We start from the raw sequence: 23,178 nt of genomic DNA, 5'->3' as shown, positions 1-23,178 counted from the left end.
CCATATACAGTATCTGTACACTATTATTGATGAAAGGTTTTGGATTGCATTTCTTTATGGCTTTCAGGTCAGGGCTAAATGGGTAGTCTTACCCATAACCGCTAACTGTGGTTACTCCTAACATTAGCAAGAGATAATGTGTAGGCGGTTCCATACGGGACTGGCTGCCACATATATTTACAGCTAATCATAGATATTTGTCCTTGGTTGCATGAAAGCAATCTAAGGTCATAGCTGTCCAGAGTCGGACTGTCCCACAGGGGTACAGGGAAAATCCCCTGTAGGCCCCACCCTCTCCTCTAGAGAACAGAAACTAGGTGGAGCAGGATCATGGATGAACTTTGGTGCTTGTTTTGTTTGTATGGAAACTAAACCAAGATTAGCCCTCCTGCTAGTCAATGTGGTTGTCCTGACATACCTCTGCCCCCCTCCTTTATAAAGGGCCATGTTATTTGCATGTATTCTCAAGTGTTTGACCAAGTACCTCTGTGGTGGCTGGCCACACTCCTTAATCTTGGGCCCCTACCACTGCATTTCCCGGTGGGCCCTTCATTTCCCCGGTCCAACACTGCAGCTGTCTATGTACTGTAGTCCAGCCTCCTGCAGCAGACAACAGTAGGGTTACAGCTTTAGAATACCTGTCTTTGTGTTGATAGAGTGCCATTTTACATATATATTCTTTAATTATTGCTTTGTCCGCACTGCTATTTTGTTCAATGCCTATCCCTTTTGTCTTATGTCATCATTGTCTCCAAGCATTTAATATTAAGGTTTCCAGGCACATTATTGTAATTCACCTTTTTAAGATCCATTTCATGCCAATTCATTGTTTTTGTCTAGTTTCTGTAAAGGCAAGTATTGGCAGCCATTTTAACTTATTTCTGATACTACTTATTGCAAGGCTTTGAATAATTGAGTGCAAAAGGAAATATTTTAATATTTTACCATATTTTATATAATGAATTAATTGTAGAAGGTGTTAATACAGAATTGTGGACCAAGCATCTGTGTATATGCAATTCCCCAATTTTCTGTGTGTCACATTGTGACTGCCGATTGGTTTCTCCCTCTAGTGAGGTCTGGAGCTTGGAAATAACTTTTTTTTCTGTTTTATTCTGTTTTCTTGCATATTATTCTGCCATTTGTGGCATAATAATTTACAGTAGGCAGGATTCAATTAATGGTGGATACAGCTGATGCTAATATGTGACTGTATATACTATCAAATCAACATCATCCTGGATCCCTTAATAATTTATTGCTATTAAAGGCTTCCTAATTGTGTTCATATTTGTCCACTACATTCTTTTTTGACCAATCTATTCTCCTCCATATTAGTGGCAGTTTTTTTTATTTTTTTTATTTTATTTTCTCTATGGCTTATAATATTTGTGTGTCATTTAATTTGACCCGCGGAAGAGTACTGTGCACAGTGTTGTGTTCTCCATTTGATGTCGCTTTTTGCAGATAAATGTTTGTTTGAATAAAGCCAAGAATTGCTGCAAAATAGGTCTGAATAACTCCCGTAAAGGAACCAGGGAGCCATTTCTTTCAATATAAACTGGATTTAAAATTTTTTTTTTTTAAATGTGGCTTGTGTTTGCCATTATTCACATTTTGTTATTTGCCTAGCCCTTTTATTACAGTGATTAGTGGGCTGCTCTACACAGAAGTAGTAGGTCGGATGAAAAATTCAAAAGAATTCAGACTGTTAATTCAATACAAAATAGTAGCATCACAAGAAGCTACATTAACTACAGTACTAAAACCTTAACAAAGTGATAGAGCTACTATACCTTGGCGCAAATAAGGGATTTCAAGCTGCCCAACTCCAGTCTGGGTTAACACCCCTAAACTAAACCCCAAAACAGATCAAATAATAATACAAGAGGTGACTAGAATTTTGGCGCTATCCCACTAATGAAGCATTTACTATTTGGCACAAAAGATAAAATAAACAAACAACAAACAAACACTTCCCTTAATGCGATGATCACTTTCTTGGTTCAATGGGAAGTATCAAGTTATAAGCAGATGTTTTCCATATATGTAAAACAAAGCGTGATAACGCAACATAGTGCAATGAAATACAGTTTAATAGACTGAAAAATTCACAATATGTTCAACATTTACACTCTGATAAAAAACAAGTTATTGAACATTTATCAGTGTAAATGTTGAACATATTGTGAATTTTTCAGTCTATTAAACTATTTCATTGCACTATGTTGCGTTATCACGCTTTGTTTTACATATATGGAAAATATCTGCTTATAACTTGATACTTCCCATTGAACCAAGAAAGTGATCATCGCATTAAGGGAAGTGTTTGTTTATTTTATCTTTTGTGATGAATAGTAAATGCTTCATTTGTGGGATAGTGCCAGAATTCTAGTCCCTTCTTGTATTATTATTTAGTCCTAAAACCTTGTTTTGTTATATTGCTGGTAGCAGATTTCATGTGTTCATTCAAGATTGGAATGACAGCAAGTGAAGCAAATCTGTTTTCTTTAAAGATTCAGTAATTGACTATTGATTTTATAAGTATGATTATAATTTACCCAGAATCCTTTGCTCTGACGTTCATTCCTATTCTGCAGCCTCTGCAAGGAACATTCTTTCTTCCAGGGTCTATGTATTTATGCAATCATCTTTTTTTAGATAGTTTAGTAGTTTTTATTTTTCCCCATTCATGTCAGTAATCTGGGATGTTACATAGGATATTTCAAAAGGTAAATAAATACCTTTCATTAAATGCCTTCTAGATTTTCTGTCATTGGGGGTGCACAGTTAACGTTCTTTTCCACACATACATATCATAGCATAGGTTTCAGCGAATAGCGATGGAAGTCTGTGCCTCTGTCTAGATTAATTTAAGAAGTGACTGCCTTTATACATAGACCTCCCCTCCTAATCTGTGTGTACCCTCTTCGCCTGGCTCTCTTGCCTTACACCACATGGCTCCCTGCATGCCACTAACTGTTTTGATTAGTTATTAATTGGTTTGTGAATTCAGGCTCAATTGCATCATCATCAGCAGATGGCGGATCCCGACCTACTGGAGGAGTCATCATCACTCTTGGAGCCGAGCGAGATAGGAAGAGGAGCCCCACTAAGACTTGGGTATAGTACAGACTTTAGAGCTTTTATCATCTTCAGTATTATTGCATGGTTGTCTTACCTTTTGCGAACACACTGTTGTCTTACCTTTTGCAAACACATGGATCTTAGGGCATGTGACCTCCTTATTATAGAGGGTGGTCCACAGTTTCTATATAAGTGAAATGAAAACTTCTTAACAAAATATAACTTTATTCACAAAATATACACCACATGGTTGCCATTACTTTGAAGACACAAACAGATGTGATTATGTTCTCCGTTAACTTAACTTAAAAAGTGGCTTCATCATCAGTAAATAAGTTCCCAGGTGAGAAGTTTATGCATGACATCTACTGGCACTGCTTTCTGCTTTCAACCTTTATGTCTCAAACGCACATAGCACCACATCGGTTGTAACTTCATCAATTGATGTAGCCTATATGGACAACCATTTATTGGTTTGTCTGTAACACTTCCAGGCTTTTTGAACTTCTCTAGTTTGTGTGTGTGTTTTTTCCATGTTTCCTAATAATCAACCTTACAACAGCTTCCTGATCTGACCATCAGAATGATTTGTATGCATTTGTCTTTTGACAAATGCATTCTTGAAGGGTAATAGTAAAATCATTCAATATACCCTGAAGTGTCAAAAGCCATAGGATATATGCCTACTATTGTGTAGGACCCCCTCTAGCCCGGCGAAGTGCAGCAACTCGACGTGGCATCGAATCCACAAATGGACAGAAGACCTCTGGAGAGATGTTGACCCATGCCATCTGGATAACTTCCCACAGCTCCTTGAATTTGTAGGTGCAGGATCTTGGGTGCAATGGACCTCTCCACCATGTTCCAAAGATATGCTAGATTGTGTTCATGTTGGGCGAACGGGGTGGCCACACCATTCGTCCAAACTCTCCAGAATGCTCTTCGAAACAATTATGGACAACTTGGGACTGATGACACGATGCATTATCCTGCTTGAATATTCCATTGTTGTGGGGGTACATGAAGTCCATGAAGGCTGCAAATGGCCATTAAGCAATGCAACGCAGAGGTTACCGGTCATTTACATGTTCAGGTGGACCAGCGTACCCAACCCACACCATGTGAACACACCCCACACCAATATGGACCACCACCAGCCTGCATGGTGCCTTGTTGACAACTGGGATCCATGACCTCATGGGATCGGCACCACACCTGAACCCTACCATCAGCCCAAAACAACTGGAATCATGACTCATCAGGCTACACCACATGTTGCCAGTCCTCCAGGGTCCAATTAGCGTCATCACGAGCCCTGGTTAGGCGCTGTCAGGTGTCGTAGTGTTAACAGGGGCACTCTGGTGGGTCTTCTGCTCCCATATCCCATGGTAGCTAAAGAGCGCTGCAATCACCTGCTAGATATGCTTTTGCTACCTCCTGCATTAAATGTAGATGGGATTCGAGCCAGTGTCGCTTGTCTGTTTTCACGGACAATTCTGGCCAGACACCGCTAATCACGATCAATAAGCACCCATGGTCAGCCACTGCGCTGTCCACGGTGGGTGGTAATGCCTTCCATGATGTATTCCCAGTACCCACAGGACACCATAGATCAAGGAATGTTGAAAGTCTGCACAACTTTGGAAATGGAAAGTCCCATCTGTCTGGCACCCACTATCATGTTTCGTTCGAACTTCGATAATTCACATCGCCTTGCCATGAGCAGAGTAGCCAGTGTTCAGTTGACTCACGAGATGTCAGATTACAACTGATGCAGGTCTGGGCATTTCCAAGATGTCACAGAATGGTGACATCACCTTCCATAACTTTACATACTGCTATCCCATGACTTTTGGCACTTCAGTGCATAAGTAAAGCGTATTTTTGAAATAAAGTTAAGTGTTAATATTCCCCTTGTACTGTATGATGGCTTTTGGGCCACCTTGTACATGTGCCTGGATACATAACTTTCACCTTCTCCTAATATTCAGAGATCAGTACCAAAACCTACTAATACACAGATAGCTTCTTGTCACCTTAACTTAATTCACAGACAACATGACATGTACTTCTCACCTCCTTCTAATACACAGATATCATGACCTGTTTCTCTCTCACCCTGTTATACACAGATAACAGGACTTCTGTTTAACCACCTGCCTGGCATCAGCTCTGACCACTCCAGGCTGGGATTTCTCTTTCAGAAGAGCCTGCTGGAAGCTAATCTTCCAGCAGCTTTCGAGCTCAGCTCACCTGGCCAGCCCCGCAGCAGCAACTGCCCCAGCCTCCTCTTGCCGGCTGGGTTTCAGAAGGGGGGAGCGTTCCTAAAAGGATCGTCAACCCATGGCTGTAGGAAGACAGTGTTCTTTCAGCCTGAACCCATGGGATCAGTGCCGGGGGTCGACTGCGGTAGGTGACCCTGAAAGGATCGCACACCACCTGCACTGGCTGCATTGCAATTTTAACTTTATATTTGATAATAAAATACTGAAATTGGTTTAAATAGCTATTATGTACATAATCTGATAATAAAAAGATTACAATTATGGGGTATATTTGGAAAAAATATTAGCCAGTAAAGTGGTTAATACACAGACATCATAACATGTACCACTAACCTCCTCATAATAGACAGACATCATAACATGTACCACTCACCTCCTCCTAATACACAGCATCAGAACAGGTACCAGTCACCTCTACTTAATACACAGATCTCATGACAGGTGTCTCTCACCTCCAATGGATACCCAGACATCAGAATGTTCTCTCACTTCCTCCTAATACATAGGACATTATGATATGCACCTCTCACCTCCTCCTAATACACAGACATTGGGGTACCTCAACTCAAAGTACACAGGACTCCAGAAAATGACAATCTATTGACATGACTTGCACTATTTAATACCCTTTCAGTTTTGTGGCTGGAGTGATTAATCGTGAAAGGATTCCCACCTTTGAGAGGATGTTATGGCGAGTTTGCCGCGGCAATGTGTTTCTGCGACAAGCGGAAATTGAAAACCCATTGGAAGATCCAGTGACAGTAAGAGGACTTTCTCTACTCGTATCATGTAACTTATGAATATTTTGCTCCTGCATAATGTTTGTCCTCTTGCAACCTGCAATTTAATCTCTACATATAAGTAGGTGGTGAGTTGCATGCCAGGATGTATGTTGGCACTTCACATTTTGTGTGATGGCTTTTGACTGAAGAAAAGCATGATGTTATTCCTTGGATAGTTAAGTCAGTGACTATCTTTTATTATTACATTTAATGCTATATAATTATAATAAGGACACGTTGGTGTTACAAACTATTGAGCTTACTATGAGTTGAGCTTTTGCGGAGCCTGAATTATTGCTTGTTGATCCCTATTTCAAATAAGTGTGAAATGTCATTAATTTTATTGTTCTTACCCTCACTGCTTTTCCCACTTCTTCAAGAATCCAGCTACATTCTACTACACATATTATAAATTGTCAAACTGCTTCTCACATATTGGGCCATATTCAATTTGAGGCAAAAACCCGTTATCTTAACTTATCTTAATAAACCCGTTACGTAATTTTCGCCTATTGTCATTATCCCTGTATTCAATCACAAAGACTTTTTGCCGGTGCGAAAAGTCAATGTAAAAAAACGGGGATAAGTTTTCTCCAGCCTTTAGCTGGCGAAAAAAAGTGCAGAATTGGAGTTTAGGGGTGCAGGCTTAAAAAAAATAACTTGCACCCCTGGGAATGCCCCTAAAAACGATGTGTGTAAACAAAAAAAGTTTAAAAAAAAATAGGGACATCCCAAAAATGTTTTAACATTTTGGGGTTAAAAATAAATAAATAGGGAAAACACTTGTAAAATGGATAAATTCAATCCAGAGGGGTCCCCATGTATGCGGCAGGTGTTTTCTTCATTGCTTGTAGTAGTGTGCTTTTTTGAAGAATTGTTAAAAATCATTTTAGGGACTTAAAAATATTCTCGCACCCATTTTCATGTACCCCAAATTTGATGGGCATAGTTACTTTTCCCCTAAAAAATTGCTAAATGCTCTTCTGCATCATCTTCTTCAAAGCCACATTTATGCACCTGCCGCTGCTATTTAAAAACCCGACTTCCCTTCAGCAGGCAAAAACGGGGGTACCCATAGTGATCCCCCATGTCTGGACATCTTTAGGGGGGGCCAAGGATGATTTCCCGAAAATTCCCGTGTTTTTTCGCCACATCAAGTTTCGCCGGTTCCCGTTTTCGCGTCCTTTCAAATTGAATACGGGGAATATCAGGCACTTGCGCAATACTTTTCCGCCTAGAAAACAGGCGAAGGAGGTGAAAAGTCCAGCAGGCGAAAAGTCAGGACTTTTCGCCTCAAATTGAATACGGGCCATTGTTGCAGTATGAGTCTAAATCAGTAGGATCTCTTTATTGCTGTGAAGTATGCTTTTACATAAAGCTAAACAACCAACAGATCCTAAAAATCTGAATCAGGCGCAATAATTTTTGAACTAATATAGCAGATGTTTATCCTAATAACAGCTCCCAAAAAGTATTCTCTGGCTACTAGATAATGGACAATATTGAAAGACTATTCAAGACCAAGCAGTCATTACACCATACAAAGGCATGGGTAGGTATAACAGCAACCAACCAGCTACAGTTCCTTACTACACAACTGATCACTGGCTGATGCAATTTGTAAACAATTTTATATGTTTAGATCAGGGAAGGGCTGGTCAGGGGAGAAGGAAGGCTTTTCACAGATGAATCCTGACACAGAGAGGAATGGGATTTAAATAACTATATACAGAATCTAGGTGGCAGAATAGCTCTTTATGTAAAAGACCATAAAGGCACATAGGGAGCGCTTAAAACACTTATTTAATATAATTGTATAGACATTTAGGGGCAAATTTACTAAGATGGGAGTTCTATTAAGAACAGGGTTGCCTACCCTCCCGATTCGGGCGGGAGCCTCCCGATAAACGGGTGCAGCTCCCGCCCCCCCCGGAAAGGCAGGCAAGCCTCCCGCATGCCGCCGATCCCCTGTCTCCCTCCCCGTCAGTACCTGAGAAACCCCCTTCAGCGGGGGGCCGCTGACGCGATTCGTGTCATTTTGGCCCTGCCCCCTGCTTCACAATGCCTGTATTTCGGCATTGTGTAGCGGGGGCGGGGCCAAAATGACGCGATCGCGTGGCCCCGCCCCTGTCACACCCGGAAACGGCCTTCAGCCCGCCTGGCCACGCCCCCCTTTGCTGGCCACGCCCCCTGTTCTGTCGATCTGGCTGCTCCCTCCCGGAAGGAGCAGCCAGATAGTCGGCAAGTATGATTAAGAAGTGATGTTGGCCATAGCAACCAATCAGATTCCAGGTATTATCTTCTAGAACAGTGATTCCCAACCTCAGTCCTCAAGGCACACCAACAGTCCTGGTTTTGGTGATATCCATGCTAAAGCACAGATGGTTAAATCAAAATAACTGAGGTTCTAAATAAGTCACCTGTGCTCAACTATGGCTATCCTTAAAGCCTGGACTGTTAGTGTGCCTTGAGGACCGTGGTTGGAAACCCCTGTTCTAGAAGGTGCTAGATAAATGAGAAGTAGAATCTGATTGGTTGCTATGGGCAACATCACTTTTTAAATAGATTTCACATCTTAGTAAATTTACCCTTTATACTCTAAAAGCTAAATATCACATAGAATTTCTAAAATACATACATATATTAAAGGCTAAAAAATGAATGAATACATAGAGAGCCAGGTGTTCCAATAGCTGGATATTAAGCCACTTAGTAAGCTCCGTAGGAAAAAATCCACAGCATAATAATTGACGGAAAGAATTCCAATAGTAATAGTCACATTGTGTCTGAAAAACTGGCATATATCTCAACCTCCCCGTTGTAAGATCAGCTCACCACCTGCTCTCTATGTATTAATTCATTTTTTATCCTTTAATATAAATTCTATATGATATTTAATATAATTGTATAGACATTTATACTCTAAATAAGTGTTTTAAGCGCTCCCTATGTGCCTTTATGGTCTTTTACATAAAGAGCTATTCTGCCACCTAGATTCTGTATATAGTTATTTAAATCCCATTCCTCTCTGTGTCAGGATTCATCTGTGAAAAGCCTTCCTTCCCCTCTGACCAGCCCTTCCCTGATCTAAACATATAAAATTGTTTACAAATTGCATCAGCCAGTGATCAGTTATGTAGTAAGGAACTGTAGCTGGTTGGTTGCTGTTATACCTACCCATGCCTTTGTAGTATGGTGTAATGACTGCTTGGGTGTGCTTTCTCTGTTAATGTTATATTATCCATTGTGCAGCCAAGGAAGTGCTTTCTGAGTGAGATCAGACCCCACTGATTAACAAACTGACTTCCTTACTCATATCACAATAACCAGCACACAAATACAGGAAGGTCTTCTGTCTATCTACCCTAAGGCAGCTGTGCTCTGGAGCCCTATTCTTCTGCATTCTTCATCATAGGGCTGATCTAGACAACCTGTTTTCATATTTTATTTTATCGATCTACAGGTTGAGTCTCCCATATCCAAATATTCAGAAATACGGAATATTCCGAAATACGGAATATTTTTGGCATGACTGAGATAGTGAAAACTTTGATTTTTGATGGTTTAATGTACACAAACTTTGTTTAAGGCACAAAATTATTAAAAATAAAGTATAAAATGACCTATAGGCTGTGTGTATAAGGTGTATATGACACATACATGAATTTCATATATGTACACAAACTTTGTTTGAGCCACCAAATTATTGAAAATATTGTATAAAATTACCTGCAGGCTGTGTGTATAAGGTGTATATAAATCATAAATGTATTTTGTGTTTAGATTTGGGCCCTATTCCTAAGATATTTCAATATGGTATGCAATTATTCCAAAATACGGAATATTCCTATATCCAAAATACCCCTGGTCCCAAGCATTTTGGATATGGGAGACTCAACCTGTATTCATATTTACTGATTGGTCTTAGATATATCCATAGGCACATTTGTATAGTTTTCACCCACCATCTAGAACGTTGACTGAAGGAAGAATAACCTGCACAGAAAGCCTTGCACTATATGTTCTAAAGGGTATATTTCTCTGCGGGTTTGACCTCAAAATTTAAAGTACCTCTAATATTAAGAGCAACGCCCAGCTTGTTTTGCACTTAATATTTGTCCCTCTTTAGATTTTGAGGTCAAACACTCTGTTTCGTTATTATACCCCCCTAAAATACACCTTTTGTGAATATAATGCATGAGAGGTGATAGCGCATGCAAACACTTTAATATTTCCCTTTTATTGCACTACTAATTCAGAGTTTGGCAGTGCTTAAAGTGGTCCTAGAGAAGTGGTGGAACTCACCGCCCCTCTCAGTGTTTTTGTAATAAAGGTACAGTGCGAGCTGCAGGTGTGCGCCAAAAAGGGGCATGGTCCCAAAAGAAAGGGGCGTAGTCACACAATAGTATTCCCAATTCAAATTACGCCACACAGTAGCACAATATTGATTCACATTACACCACATAGTAGTGTCCCTTATTCATGTATGACACACAGCGGTGCCCCTTTTACACAATGCCCACATTTGTGCCCCTTATACACAATGCCCACAGTAGTAGTGACCCTTATATAGTGCCCCTTATATAATGCCCACAGCAGTAGTGCCCCTTACACACAATGCCCACTGTAGTGGTGCCTCTTATGCAATGCCCACTGTAGTGGTGCCTCTTATGCAATTCCCACTGTAGTGGTGCCTCTTATGCAATGCCCACTGTAGTGGTGCCTTTATGCAGTGCCCTCAGTAGTGGAGCCCCTTATGGAGTGCCCCCAGTAGTAGCAGTGCCCACTGTAGTGGTGCCCCTTATGCAGTGCCCTCAGTGGTGGTGCCCCTTATGCAGTGCCCCCAATAGTGGTAGTTCTCCTTATGCAGTGCCCCCAGTAGTGGTAGTGCCCCTTATGCAGTGCCCCCAGTAGTGGCAGTGCCCCTTATGCAATGCCCACTGTAGTGGTGCCTCTTATGCAATGCCCACTGTAGTGGTGCCTCTTATGCAATGCCCACTGTAGTGGTGCCTCTTATGCAATGCCCACTGTAGTGGTGCCTTTATGCAGTGCCCTCAGTAGAGGAGCCCCTTATGGAGTGCCCCAGTAGTGGCAGTTCCCCTTATGCAATGCCCACTGTAGTGGTGCCCCTTATGCAGTGCCCTCAGTGGTGGTGCCCCTTATGCAGTGCCCCCAATAGTGGTAGTTCTCCTTATGCAGTGCCCCCAGTAGTGGTGGTGCCCCTTAAGCAGTGCCCCCAGTAGTGGTGGTGCTCCTTACGCAGTGCCCCCAGTAGTGGTGGTGCCCCTTATGCAGTGCCCCTTATGCAGAACCCACAGTAGTGGTCCCCCTTATGCAGTGCCCCCAGGAGTGGTGCCCCTTATGCAGTGCCTCTATGTGATGCCCCCATTAGTAATCCCCCTGTAATAGTGCGCCAGTAGTAGTGTCCCCAATAATAGTGCCCCCTGAGTAATGCCACTGTAGTAGTGCCTCCAATAGTAATACCCCCAATTGTAATTCCCCCAGTAGTAGTGCCCCCTGAGTAATGCCCCAATAGTAGTGCTCCCTGAGTAATGCCCCCTGTAGTAGTGCCCCCCAGTAGTAATACCCCCTATAGTGAAGCTGCTTACACACAAAAAACCTAATACTTAAGCCCCACTACCGCGTCCGCTGCCATCTGGTCCGCCTGGCTGCTTCTCTGAAGTTTGAACTTATTTCCCCTGCGCGCTAGGGACCTGGAAGTGACATGCAGTGATGGCGAAAGTGCGGATCCATGCCCATAAAGTTCACCTAGAGAAGAAACTTGTCCCCTCGAGGGCTCGCTTCGCTCACCACGCTTTGGGCACTGTGGCTCGCTATGCTCGCCTCAAGAGTATATTCCCCTTCTATGTCCCCATGGATGGTAGGGAATGATGTTGGACAGTAGCTGATTACATCAGGGTCCTCTCCGAAGGCAATCTAGACACTACCCTCCTCTGAGCTATTGGAGAGACGTCATGACGCCTCTCCCATAGTGCACTGCACACTGTGGAAGCCGGAGCTCAGGTATGTGAGTTCCAGCCTCCGGCTGGTGCTGCAGGGAGGAAACGGGGCCCCCGCTGGTAACAAAATCTCAGCAGGTGCCCGGCAAATGAAGTCTCTCTGCGGCGTCGGGTTGAGGGGGGTTGGAGGATGTGGAACTGGTTCTGTCTCCAAATACAAGTGACAGATGCAGTTCCGGCCCACTTTATCCCCTGCTTTCAGTGCTCATGTTCAGCTAGTGCGGAAATGTTAGACACCCAGGCTGCACAAGGTACACGTGTTCTGACTTAATGCTCCAGCCTACAATTATTTGTTATGTTGCTTTGTGGAGGATTTTCATGGCTAATGTTTATTTCTATCATTTAAAAAAAAAAAAAAAAAAGTTGCTGTTTAAACGGTTTGCCCAATCTAGTCTGACAGTTGCTAAATGATATATAATTACGCAACTGCTCTTTTCTATTTTAATATACAGTACAATAATATTGCTGTATCTTCTAACTAAATTTACAATGTTATGATATATCTCATTATGATTTCGACTTATTCTATTCTATTACACCACTTGTGTTATTAGAAAATTTGATTCAGTGCAAACGCAGGGCCTGATTACACAGGTATATTTTTTATTTTGGCCCTGTTATTTCCACGTTTAGAAGTAATGAACCTCTTACTCTGGCAAGGAAGCCAAATGCTCCCTAAATGAGTCATTGTACTTAGGCTGCTTATCTGCAGAGAACATTCGGTGGGCAGTGCTCGCTGCCAGAGCCAAATCCCATCTTTCTGTTGTGTGTATTGGACAACCTGACTCTGAAGATAAGACATTGGCACATGGCCACAGTTCATTGCCTGACCACTATACACATCATGTACATACTGATCTGCATCTAACGGTTCATTTGTGACAGCGGAAGCGTGGAGGGTTATGTGATGTGGCAATGCGTTTGCATCCAGCTAGCTTAATGCTGGACAGAACATTGCAGAACTGTTGTTTTACAGTATTGTCGGTCAGGCTGTCTCCTCTTAACCTGCTAGAACCAACCAACTAACTAGTAGAGTTTCCCATTGAAAGTGAGAACGTTCTTAAACAAAATGTATTCAGAAGAAGAAAAAAATACCAGCATGATGCACACATACTGAAATTAGACTTAGGCCTCACAGCTGCTGTGTGATATCTACTGTTACATAGCCGCACAACTATCTGTACATGTGTGACTATCTGCTGCCCGAGAGGGGATACATAGATACCCGGAACACTTACTGCGACACACCTACCATGCCCTCATTTCCTGTACCTGTGCTACACTGTTATGTGAGAGTCACTACACAGCTGTGGAACAGTGGCTGAGACACACCTACTGTTACATACTGATATGTGAGAGTCACTACACAGCTGTGGTACAGTGGCTGAGACACACCTACTGTTACATACTGGTATGTGAGAGTCACTACACAGCTGTGGTACAGTGGCTGAGACACACCTACTGTTACATACTGGTATGTGAGAGTCACTACACAGCTGTGGTACAGTGGCTGAGACACACCTACTGTTACATACTGATATGTGAGAGTCACTAAGCAGCTCTTTAACAGTGGCCGAGACACACCTACTGTTACATACCTTAATTTCCTGTACCTGTGCTACACTGTTATGTGAGAGTCATAACACAGCTGTGGAACAGTGGCTGAGACACACCTACTGTTACATACTGATGTGAGAGTCACTAAGCAGCTCTTTAACAGTGGCCGCGACACACCTACTGTTACATACCTTAATTTCCTGTACCTGTGCTACACTGTTATGTGAGAGTCTAAACACAGCTGTGGAACAGGGTGAGACACACCTACTGTTAACATAGCATGGCAGTACACAGCTTGTGAAGTTATGTTATGTGTGGTGAGAAGGTCAAAACAGCTACCTGGAACCATAAAAGCCATATATTTTTAATGTTTGGAGTTCTCAAATTACTCCAACCCTCCTCCCATTTGACTGAAAAATGCCACGACAGATGTGGATAGTAGCAGCGGAACCACAAATATTGGGGGTACTAGCAACCGATCACTGTTATTAGCAATCAAACTCTTATGATTACACATTTTTCCATGTTTTCAAATGCAGAATTGCGACACCACCCGATATGTATCAGTCTGGGATCATTTGCGTAAATGTATATAAGGTGGATTTTCTTCTCAGTAAAAATTAAAAATAATGGCTCCTAGTTCTTTTCTGTTCTACAGCACAAGTGGGATTTGTGAACTAACCTTCTGTAGAATTGTGGCTTTTATTTTTTTTACTATGTATAATTATTTGCTGTGGCTACAACTTTATAGGCTTTGGCATTTTCATTGTGCATATTAACATCCCCATCTCCACGGTGTGAATAGTTCCGTACATGGAAGGTTCCCAAAGTTCCTTAGCAATTTAAAAAAGGCTTCTTAATTGTCTTGTGTTTGCAACCTAACTTATCTAATTACACATAATACAGCATTACTAGTAGATATTATGATAAGGATATTTATAATTTTTGTTTACATTATTTGTATGTGTAACTAATAGATCTTACCAATTCCAATAGCCATGATATTCAGTGTATGATCATTATCTGTGTGCTTAAATCTCACAGGGGGACAGTGTTCATAAATCCGTTTTTATCATATTCTTCCAAGGGGACCAGCTGAAGAACAGAGTTAAAAAGATCTGTGAAGGGTAAGGGAGGATCTTTAATAAGTTAGAACATGTCTTGTGTGACAGCATGTAAAATAATGTCACTATTCTATATTGTCTTCTATTTAGCGTCCTACTGTATTTAAATGAACTAGATGATAGGTGTTCAGGTTACATGGGAATGCCAGGTATTCGCTAATGTTTAACCTTTGACAGGAAGGATTTGCCTTGCCACCATGCCTTAGGTTTGAGTTGCTATCAGAAACTTGCCATTACTGACCACTCCTGCTGGTTTAATCCATCCCCCTATCCCAACTGATTATTTATTCTACCACGAGAATCAGTTGTGCTTCTGTTCTTAATTTAAGAGTTCAGCCCCCCGTGCAACCACAGCCAGGATGATGGGGTCACCATCTCCTCTCCACCCTGGCACCACTATGTCTAGACTTGCCTAAACTAACCTTCAAGAGCACTGATTGAGGTTTAGTAGCACCTCCAAGACAAAATTCAGTCCAGAAATCACCTCTGTGCTGCCTTAGTCAGACCAGGTAGGCAGCATCACCTGGTATCCCGGGATCCATTCACAGATCCTTCCCGGAATTTAGGGGAAGAGATGTTATTACATAATTACTTGGTGATATTGGTTGTGTTTTGTTAAAAACAACCTAGGTTTTATTGTAGCTTTATTTATTTTAGCAAAACAGTACAATGATAAAAAATCTCACATTGATGTTCAGGAATGTAGAAGTAGAGAGTGAAGTATATTACAGTAACTCCCATCTTTCTAATTTTTATGCTACTGCATCTATTCATACACCCTTTATGTGTTGTAGCTCAGCCTGTGTGTTCCTACTTATCTCAATAATACATGTTTTATTTCCCTTTCTGTCCTCAGGTTCCGAGCTTCTCTCTATCCTTGTCCAGAGACACCACAAGAGCGCAAAGAAATGGCTGCTGGAGTAAACACAAGAATCGATGATCTTCAAATGGTAAAACCTTAAACAGGATGTCCACATAAAGAGATATTCATTATATTGCGTCTCCTAAGGCCGTGCTGTTTTCATGGGGGGGAAAGTGAGAGTAGTAAGTCCACACATTTACATTGCATTATCTTGCTGGCATCATCAGTTTGGAACAGGGTGGCAGAGAAAGCTCACTGGGACCAAATTGCTCACCTTACATTGCAACATAGTTTGTCCAATTGCAAATTTGTTTTATTTAGTTGGATTTGCTCCTAACACTACGTGAAACCCCAAGGTCATATTACATTTAAATGAGAAAAAAAAAAAAACAATGAAAACTTCTCCTGTAATCTGTAGACTTTAGTGAGAGGTTATGGAGTTTGAGTTATATGTATTAAAGAGATTAATTTTGTGAGTGTTTGTTTTTTTAAAAATAACATATGGTAATTCCCTGCACTTCACTGACTAGAGGTTCCCATGTCATAGAGTGCCCATTATGCTCATCAGTATATGTGGACATTGTTAAACTCTTATGGGGATGTACTGGAAGGGCTGATGTACAGAAAGAAAGCTGGCACTGAAGAGACTTGTCCTATTAGCATTCAAAGCAAGTGGGCAGAGTTCAGTGAGTCCAGCACCAGTCATCCTCAGTCAGCAGCACCAGTGTTAGTTTTATCATCTGTTAGAAACAACTGCAGATTGGGATCCGGGTTGACGAAGCAATGTCCATTTTTCTGTCTTTGCACTTTTAAGGTCCTCAATCAAACTGAAGACCATCGTCAGCGTGTCCTCCAGGCTGCTGCCAAGACAATACGTGTGTGGTTCATCAAGGTCCGAAAGATGAAGGCCATTTACCATACATTGAACCTGTGCAACATTGATGTGACCCAGAAGTGCCTAATTGCAGAAGTCTGGTGCCCTGTGGCTGATCTGGATTCCATCCAATTTGCTCTCCGAAGAGGAACAGTGAGTGTTGTCATACCATCTCCCAGTACCTTTCCATTGTATACATCCATAGTCCCTATTAAAGAAGCTTACATGATCATATTAATATATATGCTACCATAGTTATTTATTTTGTAATTTCACTAATTTCAATAAACAGGTTTTTGCTATACAAGTGTACATTTATATCTCATTTAGGAACATAGTGGATCAACTGTCCCTTCCATCCTGAACAGAATGCAGACTAACCAGACCCCACCAACCTACAACAAGACCAACAAATTCACTTATGGTTTCCAAAACCTAGTGGATGCCTATGGTATTGGAAGCTACCGGGAGATAAACCCAGGTAAGCCCAATGCACTAAATAGATCCATTATTGGTTAAAAATATATGATACAGTATTTATTGAATTAATCTATGGGATAAGTGGTCAATACTCATGTTTTAATGCGGCGTTCCCTCCCTTGTAGCTCCATATACAATCATCACGTTCCCCTTCCTGTTTGCTGTGATGTTTGGTGACTTTGGACATGGTGTACTGATGACACTATTTGCGGTTTGGATGGTCCTGAGAGAGAGCCGAATTCTATCCCAAAAGACTGATAATGAGGTACATTATATACTCTCACACATGGCTCTTTACCTATGTGCGAAAAGAATTAGATACAAATAGGATGGGCACTGGTATTATTCAAAAGGATAATTATATATAAAAATAAAGTCCCATGGCCTAATTGGTCCCATTTTTTCTATTGCAGCATTTATCTGATTTTTCTTAGTTTTGCCTATACAGCTACTACTATGACTGAATACCATGGCTATCACCGGTTCTTAGTGGAAATTCTGGTCAATTTAAAGCATAGAAATGTGTACACACCTTTACCGAGATCATGCCAAATAGCCGCATTTGGTGCCCCATGGACTTAACCACGTCAAGTGTCCCCCTAGAGACATTTCCTCAAAATATGCATCTTATTTGCATCACTAATGCTGACCATCCACTACAAGATGTGGGGACGACGGCACGATTACGACGCCGTCGTCTCCCGCGGGGTGAAGTGTATACACTGAACGTTCAGAGTATGCAGATCAATCATCCCCGAACATGGCAACCTGGCGGTGGTTGTCAGGTTGACCGTCATATTCGGGCGATGATTGATGTTAAAAACGACCAGCGGGCGCGTGCATCGCTGGTCATTTTTAACATTTTACTGCCCGATTTGCAGGCGATTACCAAGCGATGGAGCGATAACGACGGTCGTTATCACTCAATCGCTAGGTTTAATAGCCTAGTGGATGGGCAGCATAATGCAACAAAAGTACAAAATTGGGGCATCAAGACATGATGCTGGCATTTTGTGTACTTCTATGTGCGAATTAGTTCTGGGTAAAAAGGCAAAAGACCGTTCCAATAGCCCAGACCACTGCCATTCACCTTTGCTGCCGCTAGTCTGTTTCCACATGGGAGAGAGCCAGACAGCGCTGAAGGTGATCAGCAGTGGCCCCGGCTATACTGTATATTCATGAGGGACCCCACAAAAGTACTACTATAGCTAAGGGAAGCTATTTAGTAAAATTGATCTTTAATTCAGAAAACTGCTTTAACATGTTTGACTTGTATATTATGGTCCGAACTTCCTAGTTTTGATCTTAGAGTCCTTAATAAGTCCTTTCCCAAGGTTCATGCAAATGTTGCCCAAAGTGGATTAGCGCAACCCAGCTATATATTTTATTTGAAGCATTCTATATCTGTGTTCGTGTTTTGTATTACCTTAGTCTTCTCTTTTATGCACAGCTCTTCAATATGGTGTTCAGTGGTAGATATATTATTCTTCTGATGGGGGCCTTCTCTATCTATACTGGCCTCATCTACAATGACTGCTTCTCTAAAGCTCTCAACATGTTTGGTTCCTCATGGAGTGTTAGACCAATGTTCACCAGCCCAAAGGCCAACTGGACGTGAGTATCAGAGCAAATGGTCACTGGCAAATATAGTATTCAGATTCCTAAATTCACACACACACATCACTCATGCTGTAATAATATGGTATCTGGTGTATTATTTTTAGTTACATGAGCTAGATTCTACAAAAGTCAAACTGTTTCCTGGTTCTGGGGGAAAAAGAGACATTAACACCTAACTTGAATGGAATATCTAATCTACAATATTGTTACTATTTGATTGGTATATATCTAACAATAAACAGAGCAATAATATAAATACGTTTTTAATGGCATTTTGCAAATACATTTGTGTCTTACCTGAAAGCTACTTACCAGTACAACTCACCCCCACTTTGTAGGGAAGACCTTCTGAAGGTTGTACCGGTTCTGCAGCTGGATCCAGATGTGAATGGAGTGTTCAATGGACCTTACCCGTTTGGCATTGATCCGGTAAAAGTCTTACAACTCTCATTTCTCAACACAAAGGGGTAAATTTACTAAAGTGAGAGTTTTTAGAAGTGAAGATGTTGCCCATAGCAACCAGTCAGATTCTAGCTATTATATTCTAGAAGATGCTAGTTAGATGTTAAGTAGAATCTGATTGGTTGCTATGGGCAACATCTCCACTTTTTAAAAACCTCACTTAGTAAATATACCCCCAAATCTTAGTGTAGTACTAGGCGGGTAATTGCAGAATTTTGCTTTTTATACTGTTATGGAGGGGTAGCCTAGCAAAGATGCATTTTGTTCATCAGTCTGAAATTGTTAATTCGCAATAACGGAATTATGGGTTAATTTACCAATTTCTTTAATGTATTAAGTTTAGTAGTTATCCACATCAATGTATTAACGGTGTTCCATAATATGGATTCCATTTTAGCAGGGAACACCACACACCTTTCCTCCCTGTTGCTATAGGTGCTTTTACGCTATAACAGGGGAAACCCATACCTTGTGGTTTCCTGGTTTTGATGGAAAACAGACCCAGGCTGCCCAGCGCTGGAGCATGTTGCAGATTGTACGGAGCCAATTCAATTACACGCGAGGTGTCCCGGAATGGCTTTGTAACATAGGTTACTTGCTGATTCCTACTTGCAACCCATGGAAGTGCGAGCAGAAATGAACTACTTAAATACAATTGCTGCTATATGCGCAGGGCACTTGCGAAGCTCTCTGCATGTAATTGGGCTATAGTCTGTGATTTAAACTGTGTTTTTATTTCGCCACTCTTACTAGTTTTTTAGGAATATTAAGTATCTGAATTCCATGGTGATTTACACAATCTGCTCCTGTCCTATACCTTATGCTGCAGGAAGCTGTGATTTTAGGGATTGTGCTCTGTGTGTTTTATTATTTATTTGTGTGTTATATGCAATCACCCTTTACTTTGTAAATCACTGCACAAAATCCAAATTATATACAACCTCAGCAAATCAACCATTACTGTATTTAAGTAATTACTTTTCCATTATTGTATCTGTAATACAGATTTGGAGCATAGCAACTAACAAGCTGACCTTCTTGAATTCCTTCAAAATGAAAATGTCGGTCATCCTCGGCATCATACATATGCTTTTTGGGGTCACCCTCAGCCTACTGAACCACATGTACGTATAGATGTAGTCTGTAGTTCTAAATAGTTGCCTATTCTATTTCATGTCACAATTCTTACTATGGCGCTTTGACCTGTGCTTTCTTCTTCTATTCACTCCTCCTGATCTACTTACCACACTTAGTAAACTTAGTAAATCATTGGGAATTATAAATTACTGTGTACATCTGAATTGTTGAGGTCACCAAGCTGCCCATGATCCAAGATCTGAGTTTCCTTTCTGGTCACCATCCTTAGCCCCTTAAAGACTGTAGGTGTTATATAGCTTTGTGATTCAAGCTAATTTTGCTGATTTATCTGTGTGTCTGTGTACTTTTATAAGTACTATGTACAGTGCATCTGGAAAGTATTCACAGCGCTTCACTTTTTCCACATTTTGTTATGTTACAGCCTTATTCCAAAATGGAATAAATTCATTTTTGTCCTCAAAATTCTACACACAATACCCCATAATGATAACGTGTAAAAAGGTTTTTTTGAGATTTTTGCAAATTTAATTAAAAAAAACAACAACTAAGAAATCACATGTACATAAGTACATGTGACAAAAATGAATTTATTCCATTTTGGAATAAGGCTGTAACATAGCAAAATGTGTAAAAAGTGAAGTGCTGTGAATACTTTCCGGATGCACTGTAAATCTGAGATGACTGCATATATGCTTTCTGGGCACACACTGCTAACTTAGGTCCTCATTCAGAGCCACTCGCTAGCGGCAGTACGCTCGTTCCGAGCGATGTTCGCACATCTGCGCATGCGTACGGTTTTTAGTACGCATGCGCAAACCAGTCAGTGCGGCCGAAAATCATTTGTACGCAATATAGCGAGTGCCTGCTATTTTGAGTGACAGAATGAGGCGTATGTGGGTGGTAACAGGGGAAGGTGCTTGAAAACGGGGAGTGGAGATCCGAACGCAGGCGTGCTTAAAGGTCAAAACGGGCGTTTTATGGGTGTGCATAATTAATACAGTAGCGTCAATGACCACGTCACTTGTTTTTTTTTTTAACTCAGAACTGTTCGCAAAATAGCGGTTGAAAAAACCAACCACAAGAATAGCGAGCAGTTCATATCCTGTTCGATGTACTCGATTAATCTAATAAATAGCGGACATGACGTATGGTGCGAGCGGCCAGGGGGCGTTTTTATCAAATAAACGAGCGTATGTTTTGCTCGCTCGTTCAGACTTAGAGGTGTGAACAGACTGCAATGTGCGAACGGATCATTTGCATAGCCACCCCTTGTTTTTGAACGAACGCAAATAGCGAACGGCTCTGAATGAGGGCCTTAGTCACCTAGATAAATATGTATTTTTAGTTTACCCAGTTTCAATAAGTGAAATGCATGTACTCAAAATTCAGTTTTTTTCCTATTTATTGTGATTCTTTGGGGTCAATTCAATTAGCGTGAGTGGGCGAGTTGCCGTTGCAACAGCGTGTAACCACCAGCATCAGCACCTTAAATCAGCCCCCTCCACATCCGATCTCACCGCAGAGTTGTGGTTTATTGTATACAGACCTATGGGGCTGCGAAAGAAGTCGCAGGTTCAGAGCGACTGTAAGTGCGGCATGTAGCCACATTTACTTGTGGGGTGAGCCACCTCGTGGCTAATTGAATTAGCCCCTGGATGTATTTGTTTTTCATTTGTAAATTGTTTTCCTTTTGTAATCACTTTTATTGTGACCCGTTAGGGATGATATGTAGTTATTTTTGTTAATACTTTTAGAGTGTGTGAACACAATCTGAGATCTAAGATCATGTTACAGTATGTTGACAAATGTTCTGTAACACTGACATAGTTTGGAAGGCTTATAAGACCCAAGGATTCTACCTCCCAGAGGGACACCCTCAGATGATGAATCACAGGAGATTTCTTTTTCAGGGTCCATAGGGGATCCACAAGGATACCATGGGGTGCCTGTGGTTGGAGTGATCCGGGCACCAAACAGTTAAGCTTTAGCTCCCATGATGCCCCAGTCCTCCTCCACATATACCCCGCCCCCAGCCAGGGACATCCCATGTCCAAAGATAGAGTCAAGCAGAGGAGCGCCTGTCCCAGGCTACAATTCTTTTTTTTTTTTTTTTCACAATAATTTTTATTGAAATTTAATACAAATAAATGGGGGGTAAAGAAAAAAAAAAAAAGAGGGAGGAAGGGAAGCCAGGTATCTCGCATAACCAAAGGGTCAAAATCCACATATTACATGACTAAAGCATATATATATATATATATATATATATAAAAAATTAACAGAAACAAGGCCTAATATTGGTCTAACATATCACATATCGCACTAAGGGCCTGATTCAGAGCCGGACGCTCTGACCAGAGCGCTCGCTCTGAATCAGGGCCCTCCTACCTAATATTGGAGCGGCCTCTTGGACGCTCGCATAGCTGTGGGTTACCACCCACAGCTTATGCGAGCGTCCATGATGATGGTCGCGATGGTCAAGACCATCGCGACCATCGGGCTTGCGACGAGACCCTGCGGTAGGGTCTCGCTGCCGCAAGCCCTGGAGTGATTTTGGCTCTATCAGAGCCAAAATCACTTCCACTGACTTCACTAGTGATGTCAGTGGGGCCGGACCCAGACGGTAGGCGTTCCCATGGGAACGCCTCTGTCTGGCAGCCACGCCCACCAAAAGGGCCGTGCTGTCACTCACCATCGACAGCACGCCCCCTTTGGTGCGAGACCCCGAGCGACGGCTACCCTGTCGCTCGCCAGGTCTCGCGCATGCGCACGACGGCGCTCCCTCCGTCGTGCGCATGCGCATTTGGGTACCATTGACCCGCTTGCGAGCGTCCTGCGCTCGCGAGTGGGTCTGAATGAGACCCTAAGATCCTCAGGAGCGCTATAAATAGTAGATTGTCCCTGTTCTTCTCTATACTCTCCCCATC

The 23,178-nt window shown here is 41.7% G+C and overlaps 1 protein-coding gene across 7 annotated transcripts in view; it reads left to right on the top strand.

Annotated features, from left to right (window-relative positions):
- Nucleotides 1-23,178, top strand: part of ATP6V0A1 (ATPase H+ transporting V0 subunit a1) — a 91,053-nt gene that overhangs the window by 43,807 nt on the left and 24,068 nt on the right. For all 7 annotated transcript variants that reach the window (XM_088442447.1, XM_088442450.1, XM_088442445.1 and 4 more), the window contains exons 6-15: nt 3,041-3,123; nt 6,007-6,133; nt 14,776-14,858; nt 15,712-15,805; nt 16,532-16,744; nt 16,922-17,072; nt 17,197-17,336; nt 18,522-18,685; nt 19,030-19,120; nt 20,159-20,277. In XM_088442447.1, coding sequence (XP_088298573.1) covers nt 3,041-3,123; nt 6,007-6,133; nt 14,776-14,858; nt 15,712-15,805; nt 16,532-16,744; nt 16,922-17,072; nt 17,197-17,336; nt 18,522-18,685; nt 19,030-19,120; nt 20,159-20,277 — 1,265 coding nt within the window. The remainder of the gene's footprint in view (nt 1-3,040; nt 3,124-6,006; nt 6,134-14,775; nt 14,859-15,711; nt 15,806-16,531; nt 16,745-16,921; nt 17,073-17,196; nt 17,337-18,521; nt 18,686-19,029; nt 19,121-20,158; nt 20,278-23,178) is intronic.

The sequence above is a fragment of the Taudactylus pleione genome, unplaced genomic scaffold (assembly GCF_031769625.1).
Source record: "Taudactylus pleione unplaced genomic scaffold, aTauple2 ptg000018l, whole genome shotgun sequence".
NCBI classification, from domain to species: domain Eukaryota; kingdom Metazoa; phylum Chordata; class Amphibia; order Anura; family Myobatrachidae; genus Taudactylus; species Taudactylus pleione.
This window is presented reverse-complemented; position numbering and strand designations above follow the sequence as displayed.